Source organism: Tubulanus polymorphus, chromosome 4 (genome assembly GCF_964204645.1).
Source record: "Tubulanus polymorphus chromosome 4, tnTubPoly1.2, whole genome shotgun sequence".
Taxonomy (NCBI): Eukaryota; Metazoa; Nemertea; class Palaeonemertea; order Tubulaniformes; family Tubulanidae; genus Tubulanus; species Tubulanus polymorphus.
This window is the reverse complement of record NC_134028.1, coordinates 21771060-21796451: the sequence shown is the minus strand read 5'-3', so window position 1 is coordinate 21796451 and position 25392 is coordinate 21771060. Positions and strand designations below refer to the sequence as shown.

Below are 25392 nucleotides of genomic sequence, written 5' to 3'. Positions count from 1 at the left end.
ACCCTCCTGGATCCGCCCCTGCCCACAGGCCTGCTGGTTGAGGGGCAATGTGATCCCTATATGACCTACTAGTGGTGAATGGCTGTTAATAGGGTGTTGTTCCAGGCTTTCTTCAAAATTACCTATAACAACGATAGATTGACAATGGAGAGTATGGACTCATAAAAACTTGTGATAACTGGTTATAGGGGAAAGGTTTGTAAACTACTTGCTGGGGGAGGGGTATGGGATGAAAGTAATACAGGTATTCAGTAATGCAGAATCATAAAGGATACTATAAATTGTTCTATGAAAGCAGGGATTCTTGATATTCACTTGCCACAGTAAACTTGTATGTCTAATGAGTGCAAAACCAACAACAAATCAAACTTTATTTTACAGTATAAAACATATTTTATTATACAAGGCAATTTTCATATGATCAATGTTGGTGGTGGTTCAAGCAGATCTATTTCATAAAGATCTTAATCATATTTCACTTGTCCTGAATTGTGTTGGAAAATATAGATATTTACATCCACAGCTGTGTCTACGTTTGATAGTAAAGCAACTTGTTTTCTCTGTCAATACAGGATGAATGGAAAGTTGAATGTCACAGTAGACTCAGCTCAAATCATTAGGAACAAATGAAATTAATCCAGATTATGAGAAATCCACATTAAACATAAGCCACGATCACACGGAACAGGCCTGAGCCAAATTTGGCCCGCGCCTAATTAGAGAGCGCATTCACAAGTAAATCACTCACTCGATACTAAACAATGCTTAAACTAAGTGAAGTGAGTCACTTCCGGAACCAGCAGCAATTCACGCGCATTGATTTGTCCCATGCGAAAATTTGGTCGGGCCCCGTGTGAAGAGTTGTTTCGAGACAAAAATGCTCGTGTAATTGTGGCTATATAAGTTAATCGGTGCACCATATAAAGAGTTCTTACAGCCGTATGCTTTTTCCACATGGCTAGGCCATAATGGATATTGATAAGTGATCTAGACCCAGTTCCACGGTTGTGAGTTAAGATTTGACTCATGAAAATGAACTCATTTTAACTCAGTGTTAACTCTAACTCATAACTGTGGCACTGGATCCAAGAAGCCAGATCCTTGAAGTTTGTACCCTGTGGTCGGTTTTATAGATTGGTGTTGACTTATACTCAGGGCTTTATTAACTCAATTTGCTATGAGTTGAGTTAACCCCCCTGGTTTAAGTGAACACCAGTCTATAAAACCGAAACCTGATTTTATTCAGTTGTTACAATACAACTCGTTTGATTCGGATCAATTCAATTCGGATTTTCACTTATTTCGGACTAAAATTCTAGTCAACGCTAGGTTATTTCTATTCAAATGAGAGGACATAATTCGGATTTCCTTTAATTCCGAAGAAATTTTCCAGTCCCAAATGATCCGAATTAAACGATGTGTACTGTATATCATATATGGCAAGTCTTCAGCACTGGTTAACAAACAAACTATGACGTCACATACAAAAGTTTAAACGTGCTTAACAACTCAAAAGATAGCAAACCCTATACGATACAACTAGTGCGATAAAGTCTAGTGCTCACCTGGAATGTACTACATCAAACAAAACATTTGACTGTTTTTCGATTCGTTAAACCGTTTGTCGAAAAAACATTTTTTCCGTTACGATATATTAAATAAATAGATCTATAATCAAAATACAGACGAAATGCCATAGCACGCGAGTTTGGCTGGAATCAATTGGATGGAATGACGACATTCATTGAATACTATTTACAAGAAGACATGTAAAAATCAAACGAAAACATCTCTAAAGCCAAATATCGATCTGCAGCCTGGATCTATCACTACACCCATTCGCCATGGTTAGGGAAGTCATGGCGTTCACTGAAGTGACGAGTTAGCTCATAAAATGTCTAATATTTAGTGTTTATAGTTGATTGGTAAGGGCTGAAGTCCTACTTAGACAGTCTTAATGATCAAAAATTGGCATGGTAATTATTGAATATTTGAACGGGTGGGTTCAGGCTGCAGATTGATACCCGTTTTAACAACCTACTTCATCTGCGTATCATCTGGTTGAATCTGGTTCGTAATGAAAAATGGATTGAACATCGTAATTCACATGTGTATAGGTCGATGAAAATTGATATCCGCATTTAACGCGTTTGAATGTACCCGGTATATCGCTGAGTGGCTTCAAATTCAATCCTACAATTCTACATAATTCACCATTACAAACACAAGGCTTTGCATGTTAAATGCACCTGAGTGAACAAATTGTCATATCAGAAAATCAACGATGCAATAATTGCCACTCATGCGAGGAAACAGAACACTGAGGATATCTATATAACAATCTATCATTTATGGTCACTGGCAGCTTAAAACACATCTAACTGTCTTCTTATTTAGGAGCTTCACCAAAATAATTTAGTTAAAACATATCAAGAAATGCCAAGTTCTATTTAACTGTAAAATAGGAATTTCACCAATCAAGCTGCCAGTGACCTTTAAATATTACGCTGAGATATGGATCCGATTCAATAGTCGTGAGTTAAGAGTTATATAATAGAGTTCACTATTGAATTCAAGATTAGAGAATCAGAGAACTATCGAACTGCAGGTTATTGTATATAAACATTAAAGCTTCAGTAACCAAACAGGGGTGGCAGTTACTCAAAAGCTGAGTAGAGAGTTAACCACTGGATAGTTGAAATGGTGACAATTAAAAGTTCATTGTTACTGCGGTATTTATCCACCAGTTAACCAACATTTGAGCAACTGGCCCTGACCGATCATCAGGAGCCAGTTCCACAGTTGTGAGTTAAAATTTGACTCTGAGTTAACTCATTGAAAATGAACTATTCTTAACTCGGAGTTAACTCTTACTCAAAACTGTGGAACTGAATCCAGTATAACAGCTGGTCTGCAGCAATTCTCACAGCATCACCACCCAATATTTCATATACCTCGAATACATTCACAGGACAGAAATTTGGAATGTATGTTTTCAGTAGAAAAAAAGCTGAAATTAACCGGTACATCAATCAGTAATCAAGGAGGTTAGACCCTCGGTAAGACCTTTCCCATTCCTGTTCAAGTTGAACAGTAATTTAGAGCTTCAGTAACGAGTTTCTCGTATCTTAACACGCGAAACCAATCGAATCTATATTTCTCAGGAATACAGAAAATGAGTTACAGTTCAGGGGCTGGGCAGTACTGCCTCACATGAACTCTCTATCATTCATCGACCCCGAACACCTCATCAAGAAAACTTTTTTAACGCATGAATTCCGATATTGAGATTTTGCCCACAACATTCTCTCTCTTCTCTTCATAAAACAAATCAATAGATTCAATTTCGGAGATAAACCAGGCGTAAAGCGTCTAATAAACCGAACGGATACTGAAGCATCGACGTTCTACATTACCAAAAATCATGCGTAAAGGTTTTCTCAGCACAGATTAAAACATAGTACGAGTAAAACATAAAACATTTCATGAGATTTTTTAGATAAAAATAATTCTATTTCGATACATCGTCTTCAGCTGCTGCTGGGATGAAAAGTAGAAGAAAAACGATATGTTTTCAAGGAGGGAGCTTTTACTCCGAACTATACTAATACTACTAATGGTTATATTTAAAATGTTCTAATTAGCCCAGATACAATCGGCAACCCGTGAGACGACACCTAGCTGATTGTTCAAGTTGATTCATTTGTTTTAAATCACCAAGTCTTTATAGACAAGACAGTATTTAAGTGTATACCGGTAGTTAACCAAGGGGGAGCTAAATTATGGCAAGACAGGCCTAGGTGCTGAAAAGTTGGTTTAAGTTAACTATCAGATGGTAAAAATGCAGTTTTAACTGTCACTGCATCAACTATTTACTTGTCAACTCTAACCAAGGACAACTTTAAGCTGACTTTTGAGTTGACCAGTTTGATATTAACACTATCGCTGCAAATGATGTAGATCAACATTTTTGCTGGTAGAATACAATTGACATGAATTACAGATTCACCCCGGTGTTCATATTATGAACTAGATTTCAGCGCAATATCTAAACCAGAGCCAACTTATACAGTATTCTCTGTCTTAGCCTATTAATATCTCAGATTTGACCGAGAAAAACTTTTTCCCAAATAAATTCCAAGCAAAATTCACCAACTTGAGAGAGGTTTAGCCGAGCTGAGTGATAACTGGATGTGAAGAGAGCACGCCCACAAGCCCTAACCGGTATACTAACTGTAAAATGTAGTAAAGACTTGCTCGACTCAAAACACGACTAAATCTAAACAGAAATCAGCTAGGGCGACTAGGGGGCTTAATTCTACGATTTCGAATAAAAGAATAGCTTTTTCTAGAGGCTATTTCCCAGGAATGATAAACAATTAAAACGTCTATTCAGCTAATAGCGAATAAAAGATTCATAAACGCGCATTCTAAAGCAATAGACTCATATGGAATGATATAAATTTTCACACTGGAATTAAAGGTTCTAAAATCGTCATCGAAATCACTGCTATGATATGTTTTGAATATAAATATAAATCAATTAATAATTATGTATATAATATAACGATGATAATTTAACAATTAAGAATAATCGGGACGCTATAAATGATATGCCTCATGTGATAAAATTTTAACTTTTCAAAGTTCTTTATTCGCATATTTTCGAACTTTCATTATTGGACGAATTCGTATCACATTTTCATAAGAAAAATCCCCGACGATTTCTACGTCCGGCTGGCAGGATTCATTATTTGGGCTAGATTTCCGGCATTATAGTAGACCGTGCTCTTAATCATGCGGATCATTCAGGACCGCGGTGAAATTAAAACAATCCCATTTGAGAAACCCGGTTGTGTAACAGGATTTTCTACATACTTTTTTTATGTTTACAGAAGGTGGATCATGAACACTTACCACTGTAACCATGGTAATATAGTGCTGCCCCCTACGACTTAGCTAGATCGTCGCAACATTGTTTAAAATTGACCAATGAGCATTGGGAATGAAGTTGAGTTCGTTCACATTGCCAGCCAAGAACTGTGTCATTCCCTTGTGCCAGAGTGCAAATACGTAGCTAACAGTGAATAAAAAGGGTCAGCTATGAGATTACCCGTAGTAATGATGGCAAAACTGGAATAACGAGATAACTTGTCGCGGCAATAATGGCTGAACTGGAACTACGAGATAACCCGTAGCAATGATGACAGAACTGGATCTACGAGATAACCCTAGGTAATTGCGATGACGGCAGAACCGGAAACGACACGATAATCCCTAGTCAGCAGCGAATGTGTTCATAATATGTGAATTTGATTGAAATCCCGTTCAGGATAAAACGCGCTCAATTGTAATGCATAGAATAATCATTATATCACTTGTATTGCACAGCACAGCGTTTATCAGAATCCAATCCAAATCACGTTTAACCGTTTTTTAAAATCCTCGTCCACGTTAAACCGTTTTTCGAACGAATAGATTGTCGTCTCATGCGCACGCGTTCATTTTTATAACAGCGATTGTCACTTGAAGTTCGCCCTGAACTCGTCAGCGATCTGGCGTAAGTCGTTGTGCTTGGCGGCTAGTCAGGAGGTTTTAGTGAGGCCCGGCGTACGGCGGTTCGTGATCTCGAGAAGCGACGGATTTTTCTCGACGATCGTCAGTATGATACGATCGATGTATTCGCGCAGTTTGAAATTCACCTCGCGTTGTTCGATCAGAGCTTCCATTATCTGAAAAAACAATCATTTACAATCACGCATACGCCATTATCAGGTTTCTCACAAATCAGGGAACCCAAAATTCTCTGATGCAGGAATACAATGATTTTCCCTGACCCATAACGTCCCTGATTATATATTAAATGATACGATATATGCTCAGTGGGGGCTGTTTCTCATCAAAAGGACCTTTTGACCAGAATCATTGTTTTTATTGAAGTTGAGATAAATTATCGGACCTAACAATACAATGATCTGATGTAATGTAGTGACCAAAAGCTTTGAAATAGTATTCGTGTGGTAAGGCAGATGCCATTCAAGGACCATGACCACGATTCCAGGATTCTAGAGGCCATTCCGTGACTTTCAGGGCCTTGAATTGACCCATACCCATTCCATGACTTTCTATGACTTTCAAGGACTGTGTTACAAACCCTGAATTTTCCTAATCATCGAGAAAAGAGCAAGTCGGTATTCCCCGATTTTCCCTGCAGGGGAAAAATACATCCAGAATTCCCTAATGTTTCCTGATGTGTTAGCACCCCGAGTAACCGACATAATACCAGACAGATACTACTGATACATCGTGACAGCAACAACGAACCTGATCACGAGTCATTTCATCCATCTCTTGCGCGAATGATTTAGCAGTTTTATCGCTATGCAGCAGTGTTCTTCCCTCTTCGACGTGATTGTTCATTAACGTTCCGTGTAAATCTTCGTTCTGTTCACGTAACGTGATATTCTCCTACAAAAAACAGACATATCATTAAAACCCTTTCACTGTCAACTAATTAACCCATTAGCACTCAGGAATTTCACTACGTATTGTCAATTACTCCTCAGAAAATTCAAGGTAAAATCCAAGTTTATCACGATACCGAATAGCTCATTCGCTGTTTATTTCCATGCATTACAAGTTCGCGTTATTTGTAGTAAATTGTCGAAGCTTTCATATGATGTAAGATTTGATGAGGTGGGCCACCATAAATCATGTCCTTCTGGCCACTGAAATTCATCCAAACTTACTTGGATTTGAAGACCGCTGCTCAGCTGTCATGTTCATACTTTAGACACTTGAGAAATTGAAACAGGGGGATATTGATTTCTGTACGGTATTTTGAGGACTTGGGTGTCTAGTTTATCATAGGCTTTTGGGTTTGAATCCCACTATAACTGTTTTTGCGCAGTATACGAAAAAAGTGTCGAGCGGATACGGGCTGCTTAAGCACTCATGGGCTGGAGATATTTGAAAATTTAAAAAAAATTCCACCCAAGTCTATTGTATGACGGGCATACCACTTTAGTTCATCTACAGTTCATCAAGGTGCGGTGCATCATTCGTTACTATGATCTCAATTCAATTCGATTCTTTTAACTCTCAAACCCCTCGCGGGAGGTATAAGAGGGAACACAAAAAATTATAATGAAATATATTCAATGTAACAAAAATAGTTTTTTTTGATAACATACTAATTATGTTATGTTTGACAGGTGTTGCCATCTTACAATAGAGATAAAAACTAATTACTAATAACATCAATACACCACAGTGCGATGTACAAGCAAAGTCAATCACCGCTTTATGCACTGCACTGCGGTATAGATGCGCTGAAAGTCGTCACATTGTTAGTATGGAATCTTTGTAATCGGGATTATTATTTTTTCATCCCTATACTCGCTGAGCGCCAATCAGTGCATCATTAGGCGAACTTATCTCAGCAGGATTGGCATTTGCTGTAGGAGTTTACCTGTCTTAATTTTTGCATTTCTGATTCGAGATCTTTATAAACGCTGGTTACGCTAGCGCTGCGGCTTCGACCACCAGCCTCGTTGCGGAATCGACGTAAATCATCTAATTCTTTACTCAATTCGTCCAACAACTAAAAAGAGAATACAAAATATTCATAAAACCTACGTTAGTGTTCTTTTATATACTGGAATTTTTGGGAGGCTGCAAACATTGTTAAGTGTAGGACATCGTGGCTGTTGAACTAGCAAGGCTTTCAAACTCCCAAAAAAGAAAATGAAGCTAAATTTTGGTGTAATCTTCTTTTTTCACATCAGCTCAATATATTTCAAAGCAATTATCCAAATTGAAAGAATAATGATATCCACTCTGGTTGGGGGGCAGATGATCTTTCATAAGGGGTGGATGTGAAAATCAAAAGGGGGTGGCCGCCCCTCATCCTGTAGAGAACACTGTATGATGTTTAGACAATTAGCGAAACGCACATCTGCGATCAGCTCTTACCTCAGCGTTGAGCTCACGTTCTCGCTCGAAATTAACGGCTTGTTGTTTGAATTCGTCTTGTAGAGTTTCGTAATCAGTCGCCGTTACTTTCAACATGTCCTGCGATTCGGACAACTTTTCCTCCAAGCGTTTCTTGTCGCGACGCAGTATTTCCAGCTCGGCTTGTAACCTGGGCGCCTCGTCTTTCAGACCGAGGTATTCATTTTCGACGGAATGTAAACGCAACGTTAGCCCTTCAATTTCTCGGTTTAGGAGACGTTCTTGTTTGTCCTACAAAGACCGAAATTTTGCCTATTGTATACAATTGCGACCAAAATTTTGCCTATTGTATACAATTGCGAATAAAATTTTGCCTATTGTATACAATTGTGACCAAAATTTTGCCTCTTATATAAAATTGCGACCAAAATTTTGCCGATTGTATATCATTGCGACCAAAATTTTACCCATTGTATAAAAATTTCAGCCAGCTGTATATGACCTGTAAAAGTGTGCTATTGCAGCACAGCACAGCGCACTACTTTGCCGTACGTAGGTGTTTATTGATTAGCAGAAGACTGTCTACTTTCATTCTAGTTCCTGTATAGGCATCAACACACACATGCACCTGGTACAAGACGTGCACAACTATCCGGGAGCGAAAGGGTTAATTGGTTAGGCCTATGTCCAGTAGACTGCGTTTACCCTGCAGTCGATTTCCTCGGATTATCACGTGCTCCGGACAATACTTTTCCAATTTTCTTACTCCAATTCATCGTGATAATGACCAATCCCTGCTCCGACTGCCCCGGAATTAATGTACCTCAAAGCGAATTTATTGGTCCCAAAAGATCTGAGGAATGCACCACAGTCGACTGTAGATCTGAGGCTGAGGCGCAGTCTACTGTAGTAAACCAAGGATTCAAATTTGCCCGACCGCCTTCTTCATGCATTAACTATCAGAACACTTACGATGTAGTCCCGATGTTTTTTCTGTTCCATTTCGAGGTTATCTTTAGCTTTTGATTGTATATCCATTAAACTCTCTTCGAGAACGTGAACCCTGTAACAAAAACCATTCAACAAAAAGGCATTTAAAAAACGTGAGCAGTTTCACAGTCTCTTTTCGTAGACAAATACCATCGTACAATTACGAAGTTCCATATGTATCAAATGAATATATACAGGTACGGTAAGTGACAAATTATAGGAGATGATACAATAGAGAACGTTACTCGGGTTTGAGTAAGGATCTCGACGCAAGTTGTCATACCTGTCTTCGAGAAACAAGTTTTCTTCTTTCAGTCGAACGTGTCGATCATCGGACTTCGTTTGCGTATTGCTCAATCCTTCTAATTGTTGCTCCAATCGTTTCACCTGTAAATAATAATAAACCAGGAATGAAAATATTAGTCTATTCCTAAATCTGGATTCATCAATACACTACATGTATTACCAAATTACGAGTCGTAAATATGATTAGATAAAAGAACAAAATGTACAAATGACAATCTTTTCGGCTAAACGAAAGTTTTAACTCGACTCTCAGTCGAGGTGCACCTTCATGGGTCCAAAAGCCATATCCAATATCAAAGCTGGTCATATCGTGTTAGATTTGGTATAGAACCTAAGTGGCCTTAGATTGGTCTTAAATCAAAGTCACAACTCGGCCCTATGTTAACTCAATTGGCAAATACATGTAGTTGAGTCCCTGGATATAGCCTATACAGTAAGGTGGGATGAGTCTGAATCTTTTTCACATACCTTATCATTCAACTGGAGAAAATTACAATCAATATCGTCAAACACTTCTTCTGAAAGACTGCTACGACGACTGTTGTTACTCGACGCTGGGCGGAATAAATTACTGAAAACAAAGAAACAGTAAATACTGACTGACTCAATTAGTGCTAAATAATAATCAAATAGACATCACCAGCAGGCAGACCAGGTGGGGGACGCGTACAAACACCAGCAGGCGACCGGGTGGGGGACGTGTACAAACACCAGCAGGCGACCGGGTGGGGGACGCGTACAAACACCAGCAGGCGACCGGGTGGGGGACGCGTACAATCACCAGCAGGCGACCGGGTGGGGGACGTGTACAAACACCAGCAGGCGACCGGGTGGGGGACGTGTACAAACACCAGCAGGCGACCGGGTGGGGGACGCGTACAAACACCAGCAGGCGACCGGGTGGGGGACGCGTACAAACACCAGCAGGCGACCGGGTGGGGGACGTGTACAATCACCAGCAGGTGACCCGGTGGGGGACGTGTACAATCACCAGCAGGCAACCGGGGGGACGCGTACAATCACCAGCAGGCGACCGGGTGGGGGACGCGTACAAACACCAGCAGGCGACCGGGTGGGGGACGTGTACAATCACCAGCAGGCGACCGGGTGGGGGACGTGTTCAATCACCAGCAGGCGACCGGGTGGGGGACGTGTACAATCACCAGCAGGTGACCCGGTGGGGGACGCGTACAATCACCAGCAAGCGACCGGGTGGGGGACACGTATAAATACCAGCAATGGGTGCGGAGGTTTGAGCTCGGTTTATGTCCAACAATTTCCTTCTGAATTATTCATGTTTTTTTTTTCAAAATATCAATCAATGTTTTTACATATATGCACATACACATGTAATGTATTTTAAACAAGGTAAAACCTGCTTAACCTGGATCATTTCAGGAGCGATGAAATTTATCCAGTTTTTTCCTCTGTCTCTGGTTAACATTTCGATAGTCCCTCACTATCCCGAACTGATCTGAATTAAGCCGATCGTTCGCGGTTAGTGAAAAATTAGAAAGCGTTCAAGGTCTAACACTCACTTACCCTTTGTTAGGATGAGCTGGGGGCCTGAAAAATGTGCAAATAGAAAACGTAAGCAAAACGAGATTTGAGGTGAAAGAGTGATAGCTTGAAATGACTAAAGAAGCGATTCATTAAGTTGCGTTAGTACACATCCATGGAGGGAAGGGGTAAGAAATTGGGTTCCAATCCTGGGAGGGTGGTTTGAATGTGTACCTTAGCACTTAATGAACTGCCCCTTACCAACACTCACTGACAGTGGGGTAAATCTATAACTCATTACTGCTCATGTTCATGAGTAAAGCATATTTTTAAATCACTGGGCCCAGTTTCACAAAAACGTTTAACTCAAATTCTTGGTGTAATCGCTATTGGTTACTTCATATCTTCAATGAGGACAACAATTCAAACTTAACCGTTTTAGGCTTAAACTTTTTCGTGATACTGGGCCCTGCTGGACTAAGTAAACAAAAATCAAAAGATTGTTCAATTCGCCCCGGTTTAGTCAGTCAGCGAACTACGGTGACTTCGCCAAATATTACAGAAAAATTTGTACAGTGCATTCAGTGGTCTCAAATGGGACTTGACTAATCGACGATCAATTCTTTTCAGTAAAATATCAAAACGACCGCGGATAAATCCGCGCAATCTCCGTGGTTTTTCAGTATCTCAATCCGAATGGGAGTTACCAGTTCTTCAATTCGAGCAAACATCGTTTCCGTAAACGAAATCAGATTCTCTATTTACATACAGTATACGAATACACAATGCTGTATGTTTGTAAACGACAAACAATCGTGTACGATTTTGACGTATGCAAATTACGAGTGAAATACTTTTCACCGCAGTGATAATTATGACAATTTGCATTTGACTCATGATTCACGTCATGATGACGGACTCACATATTCCATCAGCGAAAACTGTGAACTTGTCCGTATGTTCATCAGTAGTCCTGAACAGTTGCTCCATAAGCGCGGATTAAAAAAATTTCTGAGCAGAATAAACGTGCAAAAAAATGTTCCCCATCACAACCATTCTTCTTTATAGTACCCATAACCCTAACGCTACCCCCGCCGAGATTTGAACCCGGGGCTTGCATTTACAGGCCCAGCGCCTAACCACTAGACCACCGAGTTCTAGAGGCTAAGTTTGCAAGTTTGGTCAGTGTGGTGACTGACAAGGTCCTATCATTATCTGATTACCATCAGACGTATCGCAGCAATCTCGATTACAAGGACAACTTTTATCATCAAAATCATTATAAAATTCATCAAATGAAAAATGAATGGGATTTCAAACAAGATCTTTATAGACTAAAGTTTCTATTCAACTGTTTGATGATTTCCAAATCCGAATTAATTGATTGAATATATATATATATATATATATATATATATATATATATATTTATATATATATATATATATATGTATTGTTATTGTCACGTTGTAATACATTAAAAATTGGAAGGCACGGCCGGGCGTCTCAGACATGTGTATTGTTCACCTCTCAGATGAAGCACTGAACACGTACGAAGCCTTGAACCGTTTTTATACGTTTAATCGACGCATTAATTCGCGTAAAGTTGCCACAGATGAAACGAGAATTTAATTCCGCGAATAATTTCACAACGCGCCGATATAAACTCGAGGCCAGATGTCGCGATCGCATTTCAAACAAAAATATCCATCGTTAATATAACGCGATACTTATAAGTATTATGAATAGCATTACAATTTGTGAAGTACATGTACGTACATATGTACCCATCAGAAGGGGTAGCTTTCAATTACACACTGCTAGAATATTCAGAGTACATCCTAGAGATATGCTATCAATGGAAAATAGAATGTATCGCAGTATATCCGCATTTTCTATACAATAAAGCGTCCCTTATTAAGTAAAATCAGTCTTCAAAATCATCACGGTGAATTGATGATACTTTCATATATCCTGCCTTAACTACGGAGAATTTATAGATTCTCAACCACTGACTATAGTTAACTCTATTCGATATCTCGGTTCGGTTTGAAGGCCTTTTACTACATAAATGACTCAATCACCTCCTTCAACGATGTTTGAAAAACCTTCATAATTTGCAGAGATTACAGAATCCTCATTCAAAAATTTTACTTAACATTGGGCGTCTTATTTCTTTTTTACCCTTTCAGTGCTGACTAATTAATACCCTATAGTGCTGGAGATATTTTGAAAATTTTGAAAAATTCCATCTCAGTGTGTTGAATAAAAACAATAACACTATAGTACGTCTAAACCACGGCGCGGTGTATCGTCAGTTAGGCCTACTAGTATTTCACTATGTTTGGCAGGTGCTGACATCTTTAATAGAGAAAAAAGCTAATTACTAATTACATCAATTCACCGCAGTGCGGTGTACTAGCATAATTCAGCACCGATTTATACACTGCACTGCGGTGTAGACGCACTGAAAGGGTTAAAACCAAAGCGTTCATAATAAGTGTGACTGCGTACTCATTGTGGAGTGTTACACATCTTGAACAGATTTTTCGAAATACAAAGATTTACGTAGATTGATTTTCAAATAAATGTGCACTACAACCATAGAGATATTGTAAGGCGTATATCCAATGGCGCACTTGGAAATATGCCGGACTGAGTGCAACACTAAGCACGTGGATCATTGAAACAACGAGGCCGCGTTTCATAGCTGGATGACATATTACTCAAAACAACAATCGAACGTTCAACGTTTTTTCCCGAGAAGGACAGTGGGGTTTAAGACGAAAGATAAGAACTGGATGATCTTGCAATCAAAATGATATAAAACGATCGTAATGTTCGAGATTCCACTATATTTCTATAAAATAAGATTCTTCTATAAAATAAGATACGACTTTACACACCAGGACGTCACGGCTCCACAGTGTGAAAAAATTTGTTCATTTTTAACATTCTGATAAAGTCAAATGTAAATCAAGGGAACAGTGGAAGAAGAAGCAAAGAGGTTATTACTTAAGCACAATAACAATCTACAAAGACTACGCTCGAGTCAATAATAATATGCGTCTTATATAGCGCTAAATCCAGCCAGGCTGCTCAGAGCGCTTTACATTTTTCGATATTATTACCCCGGCCAATTTTATAATCTAACATGTAACAGTCATCTCTCCCTGGGGAGAAGTAACACCGAGCTGCTAACAAACGCTCAGGAGTCATCTATCAGGCCAGGTACCCATTCACTCCTGGGTGGAGAGAGGCAATGAGGATAAGTGTCTTTCCCGAGGACACTACGGCAATGTGGGTTCGAACCCACGACCTGGCTTCCCAGAGTTGAACGCTCTAACCGCTAGGCCACACCGCTCCTACAAATCGTTTTCGACCGCGAATATTTGTCTGAGTTGTCTAAAGCGATAATAATATCCGAGTTGGATGTTAGATAATTCATACGCTGGTAGTTATTTTTTTCTATCGACGCGCGTACATGGAGATTTTAATCAATTACATCAGGAATGCACCTATTAGTAGCGCAAGCATCATTTTGATCGCAGTATTACCCGAATCCTATCAACTACAGGTATTATTCATGTAACAACACTAGACAAAACGCATTTGATTTTCAAATTCGAACGTCGGTTCGAGCACTTACTTTGCAGTTGTGGCCGTCGATAATCGGGCGATTTTACCAACAGTCGGACTGAAATTAGAAACGTGATCGAGTTGAATTTCAATTTCAACGAAACTAGTATTGCCTTCATTCATTTGTTCAACATTAGTTACAACCCGACGAAATCCGAGGCTGCTCGTGTTTTCGAATACGGTCTCGGGTAACGGTTCATTTATGAAAAACTAAGAGTTTGTCGTGAGCTAGATTTATGATTCTTTTTTACCACTTATACGTAAGGAGAGGGAGAGAGGTCATCCATTCATTACATGCAGGGTTTTTTCTACGGGCCTCCTTAGATGAACAGGTACAGGTTTACAGGTACTAAAAGCCAAAATTTGAACACCCTCAGCGTGAACTTGCGCAGTAGTGAGTTGGATTTCAACTCCTGAGTTAAGATAAATTCATTTTCAATGTTTTAACTCCGAAGTCGAAAGTGAGAAATATAGAACTGGATCCTCTTGCGCCTAATGCCCTAAGTCACCTGCATTTGTAATAAACGGATCATCTCTCACACTAAAGCCGCAGTCACATGGCGACGATTTGGCACGGATCAGGCCCGTGCCAAATTTGGCCCATGCCTGATTAGAGAGCGCGTTCACACGTAAATCACTCACTCGATACTAAACAATGTTTAAACAAAGCGAAGTGAATCATTTCCGGAACCAGTTGCAATTCAAACGCGATGATTTGAATCGTGCAAAAATTTGACCTGGTCCGACGTCGATGGTCGGGCAAAATTGGCCCGGGCCAGAAATGCTCGTGTGATCGCGGCCACTCATTCAGTAAAATACCCCCCATGGATATTTGGAATGACTTAATGAATGATCCCTAACCGGAAATGATAATACATGTAAGCAATTAATTTATTAGAAGCCCAGCACAGCTTAGCAATCACCATATGATAAACAGAGGCTGGAAATATCTTTCAATTTCATGATGTAATCGTGACATCTAGCCGCATTACAAGGTACATCACCACTAGTCTAGTATCAGTACTGCATAGCTCCAATGCCTTACGCCCATATAGCATAGTATAGTATAGTATAGTATAGTATAGTATAGCATAGTACAGCGATGTCACCATAGGTCCGACAAATGAAAAATATATACGAAGAAATGGTCTAAAACTGTAATAGGCATTAAGTGCAAATCCTGTTTTTAGAGTAAAATAAAATGGAAACCCAATGTATGCCCTTCTTTTTACCTGATGTCTGACCAATAGAAAAATGCAGGATACGTTACTAATATCATTGATGAGGGTGCTTTGTTGCATTTTCTTTCGCAGGGATTCAAATTTCAGAAACATTTCCACTTCAGACTCCCCGTAAGTTTCCTAATGATTTATTTACTGTTTAGTTACAGCGATCATGGATTTGGTTGAAAATTTCTCTACATGTACATTTTACGAGTGGCCCTAACAGTAACAGAACCAGTCATATAAACGATTAACAATCCTCCAAATCTACTAACTTAACACATCAAAACAGAAAAAAAAACCGATGGAGTAGCCAGCTAAGGGAAGATATACAATAAACCATGCGTAAGTCGGATAAATACTAGTCAAGTCAAAGAAAATGTATTTTTTCCTTCTCATTTTCAAATACCCTCCATCAAAAGTGTGAATGTATTGCAGTCCTTGGAAGTGAAAAGTAAAAATTTTTCTTTGGGAGGAATCTGGCATATCACCGAGCAATGATTTTTAAGAATATAGTCAAATTCACAGGCTGGATCCGCCGCTGTATACTTAGATTGAGTTAAGTCCAAGTTTTCAATCAAAAGATCTGAATTTCTCAAAAAGGGATCATTCATTTATTACGTACGCATAAAATTCGAATTTTTCAACCCCCCCTCCCCTTCTGTACGCAAAATCGGCCATTTTTTCATATACATTAAGCATTACAGTACGGAATTGCACTGACCCCTCCCCCTCCCTTAATGCGTACGTAATAAATGTATGACCTCAAATGGAGGTTTTTTCCTAGTTTCAAAATAACCCGACTTGTGCATAGTTTACTGTGCGTGAATACAGTACATACAGAAAAACAGAGGAATTCCAAAAAGTGAAAATTGTCATCATCATCATCATCATCGTCATCACGCAGCAGTGGAAAACAATGAACTAAATAACGTAACTTTATAAACACTGCAACAATATCTGTGTTTTTATTGTGTGTAAGAGATATGACACTAGGAAGTTCACGCATATCTCTGCATGCAGCGCCATTCAGACAGTGCGAAATAGGCATATTTGTTTTCTATTAACCATTACTAGGTAATATCTAGTGGGTTTGCTTAAGCGAAAAACCGCTGAACCAGCCGAGCACCACTCAGGGTATCATTAGCGGCGGGTTCGAGGTCTCTTTTATCCGGATAAAGGGCATAGAGATGAAGCTTTGCCAACACCGGGACTCAAACCCTGGATTGACGAGAGACCAGTGACCGATGGCCTAAAATTAAACTCAGGTCAACTTACGACTCGATCATCTCGTCGGAACGGTCTGCGATTTTTTTCATCGGGAATATTTTTCGACATGAGTTTACTTACGACCGCGGCGGATTGACCACTGAATCGCGTGAGGATAGAACGAGTTCTATTTCTACGTCCTGGTCAAATCGTCTTAGCCAAACCAGCGGCAAGTTAAGCGCCACATGACCTCGAGACTCGGCGTTGATCGAGTTGTAGTCGACCTGTAGTTGACCTGAGCTTAATTTCACGACGTTGCAACAAACGAATCGACAATCAGCAGTCACGAGCGTACTACCGCTGTTCTTACGAGATGATCAGGTCGCAAGTCGACCACTAAAACTCTCATTAACCCTTTCAGTGCTGGCTTATTAATACCCTATAGTACTGAAGATAATTTGAAAATTCTGAAAAATTCCACCCTAGTGTGTTGAATAATGGGAATAGCACTATAGTGCGTCTACACCCTGGTGCGGTATATCGTTAGTTACTGATAGGCCTACTACAGATCCTTCACAGGTGCTGCCATCTTTCAAGAGAGATAATTAGTAATTACTAATTAAATCAATACACCGCAGTGCCGTGTACTAGCAAAATCCATCACTGCTTCGTACACCGCACTGCGGTGTAAACGCACTGAAAGGGTTAATGTTACCGGTAAAAGCAGGGAATTTGATTTTCAATCCAAGCAAAGCAAATAACAAATATGCCAACGTACGTATATATAATGATAATGTGGATGCAAGCAAAGCTATGGCCGAAGACTGAGACCGAGATTGAAGAACGATTGAAATAAAAGAACTAGCAACATATTCTATATGTACCAACTTATCCTTCGTGGCCGTGGAGTGGTCCGGGCAGCGGCTCGGCGGCGCTTAGATTGACTTTCACAATCACTGAACGGAAATAAATCAGGTTAAATAATAATAGTAACAAATTCGAAGAGCGCCGAGAGATAGAATCAGAGAAAGAGAGAGATAGAGAGGCTAGTCGCTGTGCATGTTATACATCCTCTATGTCTACACGAGAGTTTTCATTTTCAAAATTAAGCGCCCGGAAATCAATTTTTAGAGTTTATCATTCATCTTATATACATATTCCTTATAACATTCAACATTTACTGACAATGCAACGATTCTACTAAACTTTTAGTAGCCCGGTATTTATTAATAATCTGCAGTCTCAACTCGAATCCGTAATTGTCTTTTCTCCTTCAACGCAATTAAGCACCACTCAGGGCATGATTAGCTAATTCCAGCTCAACCAGCTGATCGTCATCAGGTTAATACGCACATATCAGCAGGTTTGAGGTTTCTTTTTCCGGGTTAAGGGGAGAGGTCCGAGTAAAAAACTCTGCCACCAGTAGCATTCTTCAAAATCCTGCATTGACAAGACCAGTGACGCATCACTCTCAGACATTACATACGGATGCTTCATAATACCCTCTTTACGGTATGACAGCAATGATTATCGATGATAAGCATGATATATTCTGTCAGGTGTCAACTCCCGTGTAGACATAGTGTTATATCATCTACTTAAACTAGAACCATTTTATGTAACACTTAATGCACTTGAATTGTTAAAAGAATTTGTCCATTAGATTTAGATTGTTAGAACAAATCACATATGAATACATTAATATAGAAGGGAGGCGCCGTCCCTGGATATACAAACTAACTGAATTATGACACCATCAGAAAACGATCCCTAATCTATATCTAGATTTTCACATTACATTAAGATTTAAAACTGATAAACTTTATTTATCTAGATTAACCCATTAGCACTCAAGCCGCCCGAATCCGCCCGTTACTTTTTTCATATACTGCACGAAAATGGTTAAAGTGGAATTCGAATCCAATAGCTTATGATAAACTACACACCTAAGTCCTTGAAATCAACATCCTCCTATTTCAATTTCTCGAGTATTTCCAGTTTGAACATGACACATCTGAGCGCTCACTTCAAATCCAAGTAAGTTTGGATGAATATCGGGGGGCCAAAAGGACACGATTTTGGTGGCCCATCTCATCAAATCTTACATCATATGAAAGCCTTGACTTTTCCTTGAATTTTCTGAGGAGTTATTGACACTACATAGTGTAATTCCTGAGTGCTAATGGGTTAATGTTCATCCATCAGTCAGGTGAAAATAGAATAGAATAGAATCGTGCCAATTGAAATTTTAAGTACTATTTTTGTGCTCTTCTATAAGCCCTATACTACGGGTTGATGTGACAGTCAGTCTGTGCACCCCTGATACTCCAGTAGAAATAAATACACTGCACGAAAATACTTTAGAACAGAATCTGCATACGCATTTCGACAGGGGGTCTGTTGTATTTAAAGGAAGGCAGGGATATGCCACCAACTGAATTAATCGAAATGACCCGATGCCACTAAGTAATGAATGCTTCATGCTTCGCTAATCAAAAAAGACCGGGTCAAACTTGCCATGCAGTATTTAAAAATTAGATAATAATAAATATATCATATCGAATAGATGTACATGTAGAAATAAATAATGGCGATATATTGAAAGAATGAATGTTGTTGATAAGGATGAAACTAACGTTGTTTATGGGGATAAAACGAACCTGTTGTGAGGTGATGATTTTAGACGACAATCGTACGGGATATCAGACGCTTCCGATGAAATATCGTCCTCGCCAAAACCTTCGAAATGTTCTTCGTCATCCGTGATCGACGACTGACCGCGACGACTGAAACGATACAAAACGAATCGCGATGATTCAATCTCACGCCAAGAAATAGAATGATCTGAAGGGATTGCCTGCTACGGTGTGACTCGGAGGAATTGAACAGAGAAATTGACCGCAAATTATTAATAGGACAGTATGATTGGCTATAGAATGACCAAAGGGATTGACAACAGGGTGACCAGTTGGAACTGGCCGCAGAATGACCACGAGGAAATGACCAGTGACCAGTTGGAAATGGCTGGAGAATGACCAGAGTAACGAGCTGGAACTGGGTGGAGAAGGATCGGGGGAATTCATCACAGAGTGACCAGTTGCAACTGGCGGTTAGCGAATGATCAGGAATTGAAGTTCAAATCATAGCGGAATTCTTGGACTTGGACAGTGGGCAGAATATTTTGAGAGAAAACGTATATAATGTATCTATTGTAGTACCTGGATGGACCACTGATGGCGCTATCACACTCGTCATCCGATGCCGGACGGATTACTGCTGCCGGAACACCTCCGTATTTTCTATTGTAGTAATTATTTGCTGCTATATTGTTGTCCTCATCTGTTAACATGTCATATTCACTGAACGTATTATGTGACGTATCGTGAGCCTGTAACCAAATGAAATTACGTACTTCTGTCCACTGATAACAATTAAAGCTTTGTTAAAGTTACGATCTATTTCATAAAGCTTTTTTTATAGAGCTTCATTAAGTTATTAAGTTAAGATCTTTGTCGAGTTTAAGAAATAACATCCTCAAAAAACCTGATGGCATCGCTAGACTCAGCCACGGCACGAAACCCTGCCACGCTAGACCGGGTGCGCAGGTACACGCGCCAATCAGATTGCCCGTTGTATAATCGCTGAAGGAAATTTCACAGATAAACTTACTATAACTGGGGCTAGAATGAGAATAGAACATAATTTCTGATTGGCTAAAAATGACATCATTTAAACCCTGCGCATGTAATCAGGCAGGGTTTTGTTACTGTGGCTGAGTCTAGCGATGCCATCAGGTTCCAATCCCTGCCGGTGGGGGATGTGTAACACTCATACCCCGTCATCATCCGCGAGTAGAGTTTCTTGACTGCCGAGAGGTTGATCGATTAACGTTTCCTCGCTACCGTGACGCGCTCGCTGAGATGAGCTTATACTGTTCGAGTGAGCTGCAAAAAACAACAAACAAAAACAAATTTAGTTCACAAAAACTTTGCTATGATTCACTTTTAACATATTCAAGTAAATCAAAGAAATGAGACGATGAACTGAAAACTATTATAAGCCATATGGAAGAATACCTAAAACATAGAAAAATTTTGAGAAATTCGAAGAAAGATACCGTAAAGACCTAGATACATCACGTTAACACCTTGCGTAACTAGTAGGAAAACGTATCGTGACTGAAGACATCAAATATATACATGTAATGTATTCGTATTCCACAAACTATTGATAAATGAAACGTATCGGAAAATATCCCAACAAACAGGTGTGTAATTAATTACATATAGGCCTAGCAATTTATTGATTCGTCACATATGACAATATTCGATAAATTTGAAGATCAAATTCATCCAGGGTCCGCTGAATTACTCGATTTCATAAACATCTCTTTTATTTGACTAGTGTCAACCTCACGCAAAATATAACTATCCTCAGGTGATTCATACAATTACTTATTCGACATATATGTATATCATTATTATCATCATCATCATTTTCATTATCCTGTTCCCCACGCAGAATGAGGTATTACCGATTGTAATGTGACCCCCGAAATTTCAGTTCAAAAACCAGATGCACAAACGTACAAAAATGAAAAACCTTTTTATCCGGCTTCACTGATAACTCACCGTGGATTTCGGCGATCTTCTGAACACCTTTACAGAAATCATCGAAATAAATCTTGCAGTCGTTTTGTGGATCGAGCACTTTAATCAGTTGCTGAAGTTCTTGCTGAATGTAAAAACAAATTAGAAATTCACAATTTTATGCCCGGCATGATAAACTAGACTAGGGACTGACTGGTTTTCAACTCGAAGATTAACAACAATTTCAGTCCAGTCAGGGGCAGCTCTGGTGCAAGATCGGAAGGTCTTACAGAACTTTTCTAAGGACAAATTAATCACAGAAAGCTGTTCTGACTTAAGAGAAAGTACCCTTTTCAAAATCCTCTCTTAAGAATAGTATTTTGCCCTTTATGACATATAATGCCTTGAATTTAACATGGCACTCAAATTTTGAGGGATCTAATTCCTTAAATTTAGTTTTATACAGTCTGTACACAACAATGGTCATAGTATCAAAAATACATGTATTTAGTATGTTAGTATTATTTCTATGTTTGTTATTACGTGGTTCCTGGTAGGTCACTCTATAAAAGTTCTATAGCCCGAGAATTTCTATAGATCAATAGAGATCTGATCTGAGGTTTTTAACACTTGTCGTATGGGTTAAGCCGGTTGTGTTGATGTGTGGGAGATTGAGAAATCGAGAAAGACACGTTAAGGTGATTAAATTATTCGTTCTAAGATATTATGAGGATATATAGCTAGTTTAAACATAAATTCATCACAGTTATTTTTTTTTCATTTGTTTTTATATTCAAGATTTTTGTTGCCTTGTATTTTGAAATATAGGGCCTAATATTTTGACGTTGACATCAATTTTCCCATTGATTCATCTTCGCACTTCAAATGCAACTCATTCACAGTATTGTTCTACCATTTCGGCAGCAGCCGCGACATTAAACTTTTTCGGGTTTTTAAAAAGATCTAAATAGATCGATAATTTTTACCTCATCGCTTTCTTCAGTGCCGAAATGTTCTTTGCACAACTCGAGGAAACTGTCTACGGTGACGTAACCTTTCGCTTGCGGGTCGCACAAATTGAACACAGCTCTTAATTTCTCTTCATTCTCTTGCATGTCGTCCATCGGCACAGGGATTCATAGGCCTAAACACAATCGATCGAATACCGCGATTTCGTAGTCGCTGTTATCCCTGTACAACGTACGCGGAAGTCCAGGGCTAAAAAACAGCGCGACATAAACAGCCCTCACAGTCGTGTTAAGGTCTGCTGGTATTCAGACTACATAGTTCCAGTCATCTAATACCTTCAATGATAGAACCGGACTAATGCTACTATTGAGATCCAGCGCGCCGGCTAAAAATTGATTTGATTCACAAGCGAAAAAATCCTGCTGTATCAACTCAATAAGTCGTTCATCCGAGCAAACCTTTCATTAAACGAACGCGTTAAACGAATAGGCCTAACAGAACTCTGGAATATTCCACCAGCCTAATTGAAAGGATCAGCTTAATCAGGAATGGATAGAAGAATGTATCTAAATAAAAAGAGTGCACCAAGAATTTTCGGCAGTGGAGTAGCCGAAAATCAAAATAACTTCTTAATAAGCGACCAAGTCCAAGAAGTCCTCACACCGACGGCTACACATTACAAAAATATAGTTCCTCTTCGGCTTATTAAATCATTAGGCCTACCTTTCAATTCCTACTAATCCTCAATCTTAAATCCCACCGACTAACAACGTATCTAATGAATTGGCCAGTCGACTGTTTAACTAAGACTACACAGACTGTCTTCCTTCGCAAAATCATTCAACAATGTCAACAAACTACGAATCGAAGAGGGGTCTAATTTTTTATTAGTCTGCAGTGCTGCTCATCATTGTCACCGCAATTATAAGCTAATCCAGCCCAGGTCTCGCGAGATTAATGGGATTAAGGGCGGCACCGCCGAAGACGATTTTTCATATCGAATTCCGAAGATTTTCACGATTTTTTCACAGCCCAAACATCGACCGACGAACACCCGGAAATAAACCGGATGACCTTACCGGTGTCAGATATAGTTTCCTATATTTTACGAAATTCGTTTTCATGTTTTACGGAATAGCCGTCGTATGTGATTTTATTTCTAATATTCATTGCAATTTACGTCATAGTTTTCTAAAATTGGATAAAAATAACCACTAATAGCGTATCTAGTTTGGGACCGCCTCTATTTACGGCGATTCACTTAGTCATACGCGCCATGATCCAGTATCATAGGTGAAAATTAGGTTCGAACCCCATTTCGTTGAATATAAATTGAAAACAGATATTTCAAATTGTTACTCACTAAAAAACAAAATCATATTCGTTATGGGAGCATCACATAAATCTTTCGATTGCCTTATATGGTAATGAGCCACAGTGAAAATAATTAAGATTAATAATTAAGTATTATATTTTATTACGTAGCAATTCAATGTTTTGAATTGGTAGCTCCGAGAATATCCAAATCAGGAAACCCATATCGCGACAGAGCGCTCCAATCACGCAGCGGTAATTTTTTTCACAGGGGAGTTTCCGCCTGCCATTTTGCTGTGTGGCTATGGTTGTGCTCCACCGTAATTACTGGAAAATACGCCGGTAGGGAATAGATTGATATGGATATTTCGTGAAACGATAAGTTTGATTTTGAATGAAGAACTTGATCATTGCAATTTACGTGACCGTCTTATCAGTGAGTCGCGGACGGCCGCTGGGAAAATTGATTTGACCGGCTATTGTATTGGTACGGAGCAGGCAAATTCTGCTGGATATAAAACCTGGTGACAAATCGCCAGAATCTACAAGTTCGATCGAATGTTTATGAATATGACCTATATTTATATGAATTTAAACACTGGTCATTTGATAAGATTCGTTGATTGTTGACTCAGTCAGATTCGCCGACTATTGAGATGGAAAGATTATGTCGACAAAAGAGGAATTTCAAAGGCCAAATAACAAAGCTGAAGAAGAAAATAAATGCTATTTTAGCCGATTCAACAAAATGGCATGATAAAACGAGAGCTTTTGATGCAGAGATAAACAATCTTGAGGCTAAACACAGTGAGTTATTGGGGATAATAGAGGAAATGCGTGGTAAACTTGATGTGGACAAAGTGAAAGAAATAACGAAATATATTAAACATACAGAAAATACACTTGGAGAAGTGGATGTAACAACAGATAAATGCAGCTTGGAAAAAGGTGTACCCGTACCAGAGCAATACAAAAGTTTAATAGGGCATCTTTCATTTGGAACGAGGTTGATGCGTGAAATCAATGAAACTACAGATAGTGGAATTAAATTTGAAAAACTAAAAAAACTGAAAAAACAACATGAAATTATAAGGAAAAGTGCTGACGCATTACTCTATTGCATAGCGGATAAAGAGTACATCGACGATCTTGAACGAGATATCAATGAGTTTCGTGAACAGAGGGATGGGCTGGATAATTCCCGTGACGAACGTGAATCTGACGACGAAGAGAAAAAGATCAGAGCGAAGTTTGAGTCTTACGAAAGCATGATCTATGAGAGAATCGCGGAGTTAAACGATGACCTAATTAAACTTGGAATTCAAGACGAATCAATCTTAGAGCAAATCGACCATCTCTCATTTATATCATTAAAGAGTTCTAAAGGGTTCACTAAATCCTCGTTAATGAAATACGATCATCTCTACAATGAATGTGAAGATGATGACGAGAAGTTGGAATTTATTCATAATCGAGAGGAATTTATTAACGAGGTTAAGCCTATAGAACTGATTGACGAGTATCATTATATCGCACCAAATAACGAGCTAGATTATAAAACTAAAAATGTCGTGTACAAAATTGAATGCGTGTATTGTTTATCAAAAAGAGAATCCGGTGATGAAAATAATTACACGTACATCGGACAAACTGCTGGCGAGGCTGGCGAAAGGTGTAAGCAACATGTGGGAAATATCATC

General features: G+C 39.1%; 1 protein-coding gene across 2 annotated transcripts; it reads right to left on the bottom strand.

Annotated features, from left to right (window-relative positions):
- Positions 1-406: 406 nt before the first annotated feature.
- Positions 407-23410, bottom strand: LOC141904562 (rab11 family-interacting protein 4B-like). Of its 2 annotated transcripts, XM_074793162.1 has the most exons (15): positions 22396-23410; positions 21452-21554; positions 20655-20764; positions 20039-20208; positions 19481-19606; positions 17705-17776; positions 14399-14446; positions 10792-10815; positions 9718-9820; positions 9227-9330; positions 8926-9016; positions 7975-8244; positions 7472-7603; positions 6325-6468; positions 407-5732 (listed from the first exon to the last, which is right to left on the bottom strand). In XM_074793162.1, exons 1-15 carry the CDS (start codon positions 22531-22533, stop codon positions 5586-5588), a joined length of 1782 nt encoding a protein of 593 aa, XP_074649263.1. In that variant the 5' UTR covers positions 22534-23410; the 3' UTR covers positions 407-5585. The 2 variants fall into 2 exon arrangements, with proteins under 2 accessions (XP_074649263.1, XP_074649264.1); XM_074793163.1 differs by lacking the exon at positions 17705-17776.
- Between the last annotated feature and the right edge of the window lie 1982 nt (positions 23411-25392).